Here is a 12,862-nt window from a genome sequence, read left to right as displayed (position 1 = left end):
CATACTCTCTGTACCAGAGCGACTCACAGCACAGAAGGCCCTTCAGCCCATTCAGTTCAGTTCAGTTTAGTTTATCGTCACGTGTACCGAGCGAGGTACAGTGAAAAGCTTTTGTCACGTGCTAACCAGTCAGCGGGAAGGCAATACATGATTACAATCGAGCCATTCGCAGTGTACAGATACATGATAAGGGAATGACGTTTAGTGCAAGATAAAGCCAGTAAAATCCGATGAAAGATAGTCCGAGGGTCACCAAAGAGGTAGATAGTAGTTCAGGGCTGCTGAACTACTGGGTAGTAGTATTACTGCTCTCTAGTTGCAGGAGGATGGTTCAGTTGCCTGATAGCAGCTGGGAAGAAACTGTCCCTGAATCTGGAAGCTGCTGGAAGCTGTCAGATTCACCTATTCTCCTAATCTTATCCTGAAGCCTTGGAAACTTTACTCCATTAAAGTTTTATCCAAGTTTTATCCAATTCCCTTCTCCCAGATGCTGCTGAATGATTCGGTCCGTGCAACCTGCATCTCAACCTGCCTCACAGTCTGATGCTTCTGCCAGGCCCGGGCCTGAGCCTATCCCTCCTGATCTGAGCGGGGAGAGGCAGCAGGGATTTATTTATGCATGTATTACAGTGCTGCCAGAAGCAAGCGAGAAATATGAAACGCACTCTCGACACTGCTGATCAACGGCTGCCGAGAGATCAGCGTACGGCCATAAGAAGGCCAGCTGGTGGTGACGGCCCCAAACGTAGCTGTCCCTCAACGCTCCACAGCTTGGTCCCAGGGATGAGAAAAGGCCACGTGAATGAGGGCCGGTCGGTCGGGCAGTCAGTACTGAGTGTGAAGAGCTGTCTCGATCTTATCAAATCTTGCAGGTTTCGGTTGATGTTAATTATCGTCGTGCGTACCGAGGCACAGTGAGAAGCTTTACTTTGCATTCTACCAAACACATCAGATAATACCATACATAAATACAATCATGTCAAACTGAAGTACCATAGGTAGGGGAGAGGGGAGGGGAAGATACAAAGTGCCGCATTTAGTTCTCAGCATTGTAGCGCATCAGAGCAATGGAGTGGAGGTGAATCGGACAGTGCCCCAGCTTATGGCAGTATCACTGGCAACAATGGACCAATCTCCGATGAACTCAATGCATTCTACATTGGACAGCAGTGTAGTGTAGAAACAAGTAACTGCAGATGCTGGTAAAAACACAAAAGGACACAAAGTTGGACTAACTCAAGAGGGTCAGGTAGCATCTCTGGAGAACATGGATAGGTGACGTTTCGGGCGGAGACCTTTCTTCTCAAGGAGGGTCCCTACCCGAAACATCGTCTGTCCATTTCCCTCTAGAGATGCTGTCTGACCCGCTGAGTTTCTCCAGCACTTCGTGCGGCAGTTGAGTGTAAAGCCCAAGAATGTTAGCCCATGAGAAACCATCAACAGGATGATCAGTTGATTTGAGAAAAAGGAAACAGATTGGATTCTAGAGCTTTAGGAGTCATTCTTCTGAGCGTCCAGCATGATTCCAAACTGTGCTTTTTCATGACCTCCAAAACTTAAAATCTAGACTTACACATTTTTAGGATTTTAATTTTTTTGCTCTTCAATTTTAAATTATCTGTTTTATTACGTAAAGATTAACTAAAGTTAAAAAAATAATAAATTATTAATTAAGATAGGCAGTCAAGCTCTTAAACAATTGATGGTAGACACAAAATGCTGGAGTAACTCAGTGGGACAGGCAGCGTCTGTGGAGAGAAGGAATGGGTGACGTTTCGGGTCGAGACCCTTCTTCAGACCCGAAGTCTCGACCTGAAAGATCACCTTTTCCTTCTTTCCAGAGATGCTGCCTGTCCCGCTGAGTTACTCCAGCATTTTGTGTCTACTTTCAATTTAAACCAGCATCTGCAGTTCTTTCCTACAGCTCAAACAATGGAAGCAGCTTCTAGTTGGACAAAGCAGTTGAGATATAATTGTTTGATGCTCGACAACCAAAAGTGTTGTGTGAACTGTTATATCAGAAGCTGCAAGAATCAACGTCATTATAAGACCATAAGACATAGGAGCATTCAACCCATTCAATCGTGGCTGATCCATTTTTCCCTCTCAAAGTCATTCTCCTATCTTCTCCCTGTAAGCTTTGACACCCTTTCTAAACAAGAAACTATCAATCTCTGTTTCAAAAATACCCAACGTTTTGGCCTTCGCAGCCATTTGTGGCAATGCATTCCAGAGATTCATCACCCTCTGGCTAAGGAAATTACTGCTAAATCGTTCACTACATGTTATTTTGATAAAATGTGTAATATATAATGTGTTGATCTTTAGTTATTACATTAGAAACGGCTTGGTCACAAGATCAAAGCAGAAGAGGGGTGTGTGTTGATGGAAAAAATGTTGGTAAATGTGGCTCAATTTTCAATTGATAAGCATACCCTCACCCCTGTCTACAAAAAACGCACTGGGTCCAAGCAAGATAATGAGAAGCCAAAATGAAGATCTTGCTGGAAAATATGATGAGCATCCCACAGCATCACCACATTCCCAGAACATCTGGATCCTGACTCCGTACACAACATCCCGAACATGTTTCAATGAAAAGAGCTAAGTGAGAGACGATGGACAAGGCTAAATTTCCTGGAGGTGACAGAATCGTTTACACTCTGATGAGAAGCTTGGACCCGAAACTTCAAATCTATTTCTTTCTCCACTGATGCGGCCTGATCTGCTGACAGTTTCCAGCAGTTTCTGTTTTTAATTTCAAAGTAAGCCAAATTCTGTCATCTGAAGTTCTTTTCGATTTTCATTTCAATTGCACCCTGTTGTAGTAGAAAGCACTGTTAAAACCTTTGTTGGAAATAAATAAGAACATTTCTCGACTCAACATGTGATGAAGTAATTGAGAATAATCACATGGCGTTGCATTTAGACAATAGACAATAGACAATAGGTGCAGGAGTAGGCCATTCAGCCCTTCGAGCCAGCACCACCATTCAATGCGATCATGGCTGATCACTCTCAATCAGTACCCCGTTCCTGCCTTCTCCCCATACCCCCTCACTCCGCTATCCTTAAGAGCTCTATCCAGCTCTCTCTTGAAAGCATCCAACGAACTGGCCTCCACTGCCTTCTGAGGCAGAGAATTCCACACCTTCACCACTCTCTGACTGAAAAAGTTCTTCCTCATCTCCGTTCTAAATGGCCTACCCCTTATTCTTAAACTGTGGCCCCTTGTTCTGGACTCCCCCAACATTGGGAACATGTTTCCTGCCTCTAATGTGTCCAATCCCCTAATTATCTTATATGTTTCAATAAGATCCCCCCCCATCCTTCTAAATTCCAGTGTTTTCAAGCCTAATTGCTCCAGCCTTTCAACATACGACAGTCCCGCCATTCCGGGAATTAACCTAGTGAACCTACGCTGCACGCCCTCAATAGCAAGAATATCCTTCCTCAAATTTGGAGACCAAAACTGCACACAGTACTCCAGGTGCGGTCTCACCAGGGCCCGGTACAACTGTAGAAGGACCTCTTTGCTCCTATACTCAACTCCTCTTGTTATGAAGGCCAACATTCCATTAGTATTTAGAAGCGAGTCTGATCTCTCAGACATAGGTTATAACCTGCCCATCAACGATTTGGTCTCCTAATTTGAGGAAGGACATTCTTGCTATTGAGGGAGTGCAGCGTAGGTTCACCAGGTTAATTCCCGGGATGGCGGGACTGACATATGATGAAAGAATAGATCGACTGGGCTAATATTCACTGGAATGTAGAAGGATGAGAGGATCGTATAGAAACATATAAAATTATTGGGGGATTGGACAGGTTAGATGCAGGAAAAATGTTCCTGATGTTGGGGAAGTCCAGAACCAGGGGTCATAGTTTAAGAATAAGGGGTATTTAGGACTGAGAAGAGGAAAACCTTTTTCACCCAGAGAGTTGTGGATCTGTGGAATTCTCTGTCACAGAAGGCAGGGGAGGTCAATTCACTGGATGTTTTCAAGAGAGAGTTAGATATAGCTCTTAGGGCTAATGGAATCAAGGGATATGGGGAGAAAGCAGGAAAGGGGTACTGATTTTGGATGATCATCTTGAATGGCGGTGCTGGCTCGAGGGGCCAAATGGCTTACTCCTGCACCTATTTTCTATGTCTATGTTTTCTATGTGAATGGATCTACTAGAAAATCTGCCTCAAAAAGGCACCCAATATCACCAAGGACCCCCACCATCCTGGCCACGCTCTTATCTCACTACTACCAGGTCGAAGAAGGTACAGGAGCCTAAAAACTGTGACCACCAGGTTCACGAACAGCTTCTTCCCAGCAACCATCAGGCTCGTGAACACTGAGAGCTCATACCGCACTAACTTCAGCAACTATGATCTTCCATGGACTGCGCCTTTAGTTGCACAACGGGCTTTGATATTGCACTCTATGCCTACGTGGTATTGCAGTCTTTATTTGAATGAATTACTAATTATTATACATTTATCTGTGTGATATTGCATTTACGGGCTGATCAAGCTGCAACATGTAAGAATGCCATTGCTCTGTTGCCTACACAAATGGCAATTAAACATTCTTGATGTTGCATTGGGGCCCATATGGGGGAACATCCGAACAACTGTGACCATAACACTAGACGATTCCCGTTCAGTGGTAAGTTCATACAATCATAAGTGATAGGAGCCGAATTAGGCCATTCGCCAATCAGGTGTACTCCGCCATTCAATCACGGCTGATCCATCTCTCCCTCAACCCCATTCTCCTGCCTTCTCCCCATAACCCCAGGCACCCGGACTAATCAAGAATCTATCTATCTCTGCCTCAAATATATCCATTGACTTGGCCTTCACAGCCTTCTGTGGCAGAACCATAGGGACTGAAAATCTATACTTTATACCAGAGTTCAGACAGGGAAAAAGATCCAAAGAGAGTTAGATGGAGCTCTAGGGGCTAGTGGAATCAAGGGATATGGGGAGAAGGCAGGCACAGGTTACTGATTGTAGATGATCAGCCATAATCACAATGAATGGCGGTGCTGGCTCAAAGGGCCAAATGGCCTCCTCCTGCACCTATTTTCTATGTTTCTATGTTTCAAAGTCAAATCCCACCCTGGCAACTGTTGAATTTAACTTCAGTTAATGAATATGAATTAATTTCATAAAAATGCATAGTGTTCTTCAGTTTTGCACTATTATGGTTACAAGTATTATGAATTCATTGATACCATTATTGATTATAATATATTTATCTGTGTGTTATTGCATTAACAGGCTTGTTAAGCTGCAGCAAGAAAGAATTTCATTGTTCCATTGCCGGTACATGTGACAATGAAATACTTTCAACTCTGAATTTGGAACTTGAATGGAAACAAATGCACAAGTAAAATTAAAATTAAAAGTAAAAGTAAAAATGCCTAAGTAATGGTGGCCTCAAAATAAAAAGGACATTAGGTTCATTCAAGTGTTGATGGGGAGGAAATCCACCAACTGCACTTGCTCCATCCAACCTTGATTCTAGACCCACTAGTTGTGACTGACTTTGAAACGCCCTCTGCAATGATTAGCAAGGGTAAGTAGCGCTGGGCGACAAATGGTGACCTCAAAATCCTCAAAAAATGAATTAGAGTCGTAGAGCCCTACAGCGTTGAAACAGGCCCTTCGGCCCAACTTGCCACAACATGTCCCATCTACACTAGTCCCACCTGCCTGCATCTAGCCCATATCCATCTAAGCCTGTCCAATCCATGTACCTGTATAAATGTTTCAAATGTTGCAATAGTATCTGCTTCAACTACCTCTGAAGCAGCTTGTTTCGTACACCTACCACCCTTTGTGTGCAAACGTTACCTCTCAAGTTCCTATTAAATCTTTTCCCCCTCACCATAAACCTATGTCCCCTGGTTCTCGATCCCCCTACTCTGGGCAAGAGACTCTGTGCATCTACCCGATCTGTTCCTCTCATGATTTTGTACACTAATTTTAAAAAAGAACAACTACTTTGATGAAATATGTTTGAGATATGGAAAGGAAGAGTTTGAGAGATATGGGCCAAATGGGACTAACCTAATATGCCAACTTGGTCAGCATGGACAAGGTGGGCCAAAGGGCCTGTTCCCCCCCACTGTACAGCTCAATGACTCCATGAATCTCCAGAGGGAAGTTAAATATTCACTTCAAGCCCAACTCAGAATTTGGATGTTGGACCGTTTATTATCCAAAAAATACACAATAGAGACAAAATAATTAGGAAGTGTTGCTCATGGTCCCCTGTGCTCAAACAGACAAGGATATGTTTGTATTGTTGCCATAACAAGCCTTGGTATTCTGGAGTTGAGTTGTAAAGCAACAATACCTCACACATGGCCTACGATGTGATTTTCAAACACTTTCCATTGCTATGAAGAGCAAATTGGGACATATTAGATTTTCTGGGTGAATAGAGATTCGTTTGCACCTCTCAAAGTCTTTGATCGGTAACTTGCTGGCAACCAGACCCTGTACGTAATCAAACCCGAGGGATGCCAGACTGTCCGCTCTGAGCATGCTTTGCGAGCAGGAAGATCCATGAATTCTTTGCGCACTTCCTACGGCTTCCTGCAAGTAAGGACTGAGAAGAACCTGCCTCATGTTACGAGTCACAATGGGACGTGCCGATCTAACATGTAAAAAAATTAGGCAAATGAGTGTTGTTCAACATGAGAGAGAGCGAGAGAGAGAGAGAGAGAGAGAGAGGGCAGGGAAAGGATAAGGCCAAATTCCATAAGGATAGATTATAGTCTGATGGATCAGGCTGGGTCAGTGTGCTATGGTGAGGAAGATAGACACAAAATGCTGGAGTCATTCAGAGGGACCGGCAGCATCTCTGGAGAGAAGGAATGGGTGAAGTTTTGGGTCGAGACCCTTCTTCAGATGGTATGGTATGGTATGGTACTTTAATTGTCAAATGTACTGAGGTACAGTGAAATTCAATTTGTATACATATCAGTACAAGTATCACTACATAAGCACTTAGATACATATTCGATAAGCATCTCAGATACAGTAGGGTAAGGGTTCTGTGTATCTTGCAGTTCCACTTTCATTGCCTGCTGTAAATTCTAAAAGCAGAAGAAAACTGGACTTTCTTCAACTAGACTTTCAACAACCCAGACATTTCTTCAACACTCTCCTCAATAATTCCCATTGGAACGATCGGTAATGTTTGTTAATTTATACCCTCATAGATTAACATGGATGCTTCCAAACAAGCCACCGAAGGTAGATTGATTAGTTGGGAATGTAAAATAGCTTCCACATGGCACTGCATCCCAGCTGAGATTGCCATAATGAATATTAAATCCCTGGAAAGTCTGCCGACGCGAAGAAGTGAAGAAGAGGAAGAAAAAAAAAAGCCCTCGTTAAAAGTATAATCTCCCCCAGATGTTGAACCTATTTGCTGTTAAATGCATGAAGTGAAAACCTGGCCCTTTCTCAGACTGTGGTCAAGGTTACTTGTTAAACAGAGATCAGCACAAACGCTTCCAACACATTCATCAATTTAATCATGTTCCCTTCCTAGTCTCTAGTTGAATTTTAATGGGGGCATTTTCTACTACATTTCTTCATTTTCGATTATTTTAAGGTCTTTTCCTTCCTTGGTCCTAACCCTGTCTGGTTCCTGTGTCTGATCTCAGAAGAGTAACAACACATGGATCCCCTGCAAGTGGGATCTCCTGCCCATCATGAGGGATGGCTGACCACCCTGATCCAACTCCAGCCTTCCAGCTCTCCCTTCTGAGACAAGGTGCATGGTCATAGAAACGTAGAAACGTAGAAAATAGGTGCAGGAGTGGCCAATTCAACCCTTCGAGCCAGCACCGCCATTCAATATGATCATGACGGATCATCCAAAATCATTACCCCGTTCCTGCTTTCTCCCCATATCCCTTGATTCCATTAGCCCTAAGAGCTAAATCTAACTCTCTCTTGAAAACATCCAGTGAATTGGCCTCCACTGCCTTCTGTGGCGGAGAATTCCACAGATTCACAACTCTCTGGGTAAAAAAGTTTTTCCTCATCTCAGTCCTAAATGGCCTACCCCTTATTCTTAAACTGTGACCCCTGGTTCTGGACTCCCCCAACATCGGGAACATTTTTTTCTGCATCTACCCTGTCCAATCTTCTAAGAATTTTATATATTTCTATAAGATCCCCTCTCATCCTTCTAAATTCCAGCGAATACAAGCCCAGTCGACCCATTCTTTCATCATACATTAGTCCCGCCATCCCAGGAATTAACCTGGTGATCCTACACTCCCTCAATAGCAATAATGTCCTTCTAAATCTAATCTAAATCTAAATCTAAATCTAAAATCTAAATCTTTAATAATCAACTCCAGCATCTTCCCCACTACCGATGTAAGGCTAACTGGTCTATAATTCCCCATTTTCTCTCTCCCTCCTTTCTTAAAATGTGGAGTAACATTGGCTACCCTCCAGTCCACAGGAACTGATCCAGAGTCGAGAGAACATTGGACAATGATCACCAATGTATCCACGATTTCTAGGGCCACCTCCTGGAGTACATCTGGCCCTGGGGATTTATCTGCCTTCAGTCTCAACAGTTTACCTAACACCATTTTCTCACTAATGTGGATTCCCTTCAGTTCTACCCTCCCACTAGATCCTCGGTCTCCTAGTATTTCCGGGAGATTGTTTGTGTCTTCCTTAGTGAAGACAGAACCAAAGTACTTGTTTAACTGTTCTACCATTTCCTTGTTTCCTATTATAAATTCACGTGTATCTGACTGTAAGGGACCTACATTTATCTTCACTAATCTTTTCCTTTTTACATACCTATTGAAATTTTTACAGTCAGTTTTTATATTCCCTTCAAGCTTTCTTTCGTGCTCTTTTCTCCCCCTCTTAATTAACCCCTTTGTCCTCCTCTGTTGGGTTCTAAATTTCTCCCAGTCCTCTGGTTTGCTGCTTCCTCTGGACAATTCTTCCTTGGCTTTAACACTATCCTTGCCTTCCCTCATCAGCAGCCTTCCCAGTTTTATTTTTTCGCCAGACAGGGATGAACAATTTCTGGAGTTCATCCATGCGGTCTTTAAACCTTCGCCATTGCATCTCCTTTGTCAACCCTTTAAGTATAATTTGCCAGTCTATCCTAGCCAATTCCCATCGCATACCTTCAAAGTCTCCTTTATTCAAGTCCAGGGCCCTAGTCTCTGAATTAACCGTGTCACTCTCCATCCTAATGCAGAATTCCACCATATTATGGTCACTGTTGCCCAAGGGGCCTTGCACAACAAGATCGTTAACTAATCCTTCTTCATTACACAATACCCAGTCTAGGATGGCCTGCCCTCTAGTCAGTTCTTCTACATATTGGTTTAAAAACCCATCCCGTATACATTCCAGGAAATCCTCCTCCTCAGCACTGTGACCAATTTGGTTGGCCCAATCTATATGTAGATTAAAGTCACCCAGTATAACCACTGTACCTTTGCTACACGCATCCCTAATTTCCTGCTTGATGCTATCCCCAACCTCCCTGCTGCTGTTTAGTGGTCTGTATACAACTCCATTGTAGATATTCTCATTTGACAAACAGGCAGAGTACCCTAGAATGAGCTGATCCCAATCTCTGCCTCCAAATAACCCAGTGATATAACCAGTCGGAGATACTTGCTGACTCAAAAAGAAAGATAAATGTACATAGAGTTGAAATAGAGACTCGGGACCTCACCCTTTTGTGGAATAAACTAAAGCTCAACCCGAAACGTCACCTATTCCTTTTCTCCAGAGTTACTACCTGACCACTGAATTACTATTTTGTGACTATCTTTAAAGAAAGACTTCCTTTTGTGTAGAAACAAAGAACTGCAGATGCTGGTTAATACACAAAAGGACACAAAGTGCAGGAGTAATCAGTGGGTCGGGCAGTATCCCTGGAGAGGTGACGCTTCAGCTCAAGACCCTTTATCAGACTGTTTGCAGGGACCGACCCCTACAATCAGTCTGAAGAAAGGTCTCAACCCGAAACATCACCTATCCATGTTCTCTACAGATGCTGCCTGACCCTCCGAGTTACTCCAGCACTTTGTGTCCTTCATTTTGTGTTGCGTCTTTCACAACCTTCTATGACTCTACGATTCTATAAAGGCTTGTGCATTGGCATTAATGACGAGGCTGAAGCCAGACCCTCATGGACGGCTCCATCTTCTGGTGGAGATTCAGCCTGGCCTTTCACTATCAGAGTAATCCCTTGTATAATAGTGTCTGGGAGGAGGCAGGAGCATAGGACATGGCTGCTAGGGACTGGCCAGGCAGTGGAAAGAATATTAGGCGTTCACAGACTGCATAAACCATGGATAGTGAAGAATGCTTCAGTGTAGTCACAGCTGCGTTAGACAATAGACAATAGACAATAGGTGCAGGAGGAGGCCATTCGGCCCTTCGAGCCAGCGCCACCATTCAATGTGATCATGGCTGATCATTCTCAATCAGTACCCTGTTCCTGCCTTCTCCCCGTACCCCCTGACTCCGCTATCCTTAAGAGCTCTATCTAGCTCCCTCTTGAATGCATTCAGAGAATTGGCCTCCACTGTCTTCTGAGGTAGAGAATTCCACAGATTTACAACTCTCTGACTGAAAAAGTTTTTCCTCGTCTCTGTTCTAAATGGCCCACCCCTTATTCTTAAACTGTGACCCCTGGTTCTGGACTCCCCCAACATTGGGAACATGCTTCCTGCCTCTTACGTGTCCAACCCCTTAATAATCTTATATGTTGTCAGAAAAGTGACAGAGATTTTAGGGCAGAAACATCTAACAGCAATACGATAACCACCTGCAATGAATGCTCTGTGCCCACTAGAACCTCTGCCCTCTAGTTTTTTTCCCCAGTGTAGGGGAATCAAGAACTAGAGGCCATCGGTTTAAGGTGAATGAGGAAAGATTTAATAGGATCCCGACGGGCCACTTTCTCACACAGAGGGGTGGGTATATGGAACGAACTGCCGGAGGAGGTGGCTGAGGCAGCTACAATAACAATATTTAACAATAACTATAGTTAACAATAACAATATGCACTTGGACAGGTACATGGATAGGAAAGGGTTAGAGAGATGTGGGTGAATAAGGGGAAATAGGGCTAGCTTAGATGGAGCATCACACAGAGAGTGGTGAGTCTGTGGAATTCTCTGCTACAGAAGGTAGTTGAGGCCAGTTCATTGGCTATATTTAAGAGGGAGTTAGATGTGGCCCTTATGGCTAAAGGGATCAGGGGGTATGGAGAGAAGGCAGGTTACTGAGCTGGATGATCAGCCATGATCATATTGAATAGCGGTCGGTGCAGGCTCGAAGGGCCGAATGGCCTACTCCTGCACCTATTTTCTATGTTTCTATGTTTCTATCATGGTTGGCATGAACAAGTTGTTCCGAAGGGCTTGTTTCCAAGCTGTGTGACTTTGTGATCTAGATAATCTGATTGAGGATGAATTATTGACCAGGATACTAGAAGGAGCTCACCTAATTGAAATCCTGCCAAAGAGCCCTTTCACTGATTTAAAATGCAGAGTTACCAAGCTAGGATTTTCACACTCAAGTAGCTGAAGCAGAACTTAAACTCAGATCCTTTGGACTTTGGCAGTGAACACTGCTCAGTGGGACACAGGTTGGAGGCAGAGAGTATTCCGGAAGAGCGGGAAACAATAAGAGTAACATGTGAAATTGCAGGCTATAATGCACACAGTCGGGTAAACAGCGACCGGACAGCATCAGACATGTGCTCCACCTTTCCCCACCATCCAACTGCTTTTTGACTCAAAACACAAAGTGGCTGCATGTGTAAATATGCAAAAGGAATTTCATTGTGCAGTTGCACATGTGACTAATAAAGCACCATTGAAGTGCTGGAGGATCTCGGCAGGTCAGGCAGCATCTGAGGAGGGGATGGACAGGCGATGTTTAGGGTCTGGACACCTCTTCACTCGCCATTGAATGAGATGCCAGGGAAGCAACACCATGCCAGCGCCTTTGGGACTGAAATACAATGGTCATGGGTGTTTTCCTTCTCAGAGTCGGCCTCTGCTGCTCAGCACGGCCATAGGAAAGGCAGGCTTGGACAAGTTGCTTGTAGAAAACCTTGGCTTCATTAGAAACATTCAGTCAGCTTCCCTTGCAGACTCAAGGTTAACACACACAGCAGAGCAGCCACACCGACTGCTCAGTCCACAGTTAGTTCACTCTCCTTGACCTGCGCTGCTCGGTAGCAGTGATATGACTGTTTACTCATTCCAGGGAGGGGAAATACCTGCTGCTTATCTCGACTCTACAAACCAAGCACACACGCCATCAATGAACAAGATTGCACATTCCAGGCGTTTAAGGAATTGATCTTGACCCTGCAGCCGTACGTCTGGGAAAGGAATGTTCATTCAAGGGGTCGCATCCACTCACCTCGTTGACTTGCTGCTTGTCCAGGTGGAATATCTGACCTGAACTGGTTGAGGCCACCTCTTCATAGGCCCGATATCCCGGGTGGCTCCTGTCTCCACAGTCTCCAGTCAACACAAACACCACCTGCACAGGTAACGAGCAGCAGTCACGATCATCCATGCACTGCCTTCTCCACCCTCACACCCTGCCTCAGTTAGGACGGCACAATGGCACATACGGCAAATCTGCTGCCTCAGAGACCTGGGTTCCATCCCAACCTTGGATGCTTTTGTTTGTGTGGAGTTTACTGACATGATCGGTTAATTTCTAAACTCACAGACATTGTGGAGAGCAATACATTTGTAACTTGGAGTCAAGTTAGGCGAGATTGTCCATTGCTCGGTGGAAGGATTTGGCATTAAATCAAGGACT

General features: G+C 44.2%; 1 protein-coding gene across 1 annotated transcript in view; it reads right to left on the bottom strand.

Annotated features, from left to right (window-relative positions):
- The window catches only part of LOC144608493 (hemicentin-1-like), a 259,005-nt gene that overhangs the window by 219,856 nt on the left and 26,287 nt on the right, over positions 1 to 12,862 (bottom strand). The window contains 1 exon segment of the mRNA XM_078426331.1: positions 12,452 to 12,574. Coding sequence (XP_078282457.1) covers positions 12,452 to 12,574 — 123 coding nt within the window.

Source organism: Rhinoraja longicauda, chromosome 31 (genome assembly GCF_053455715.1).
Source record: "Rhinoraja longicauda isolate Sanriku21f chromosome 31, sRhiLon1.1, whole genome shotgun sequence".
Classification (NCBI taxonomy): Eukaryota; Metazoa; Chordata; class Chondrichthyes; order Rajiformes; family Arhynchobatidae; genus Rhinoraja; species Rhinoraja longicauda.
This window is presented reverse-complemented; position numbering and strand designations above follow the sequence as displayed.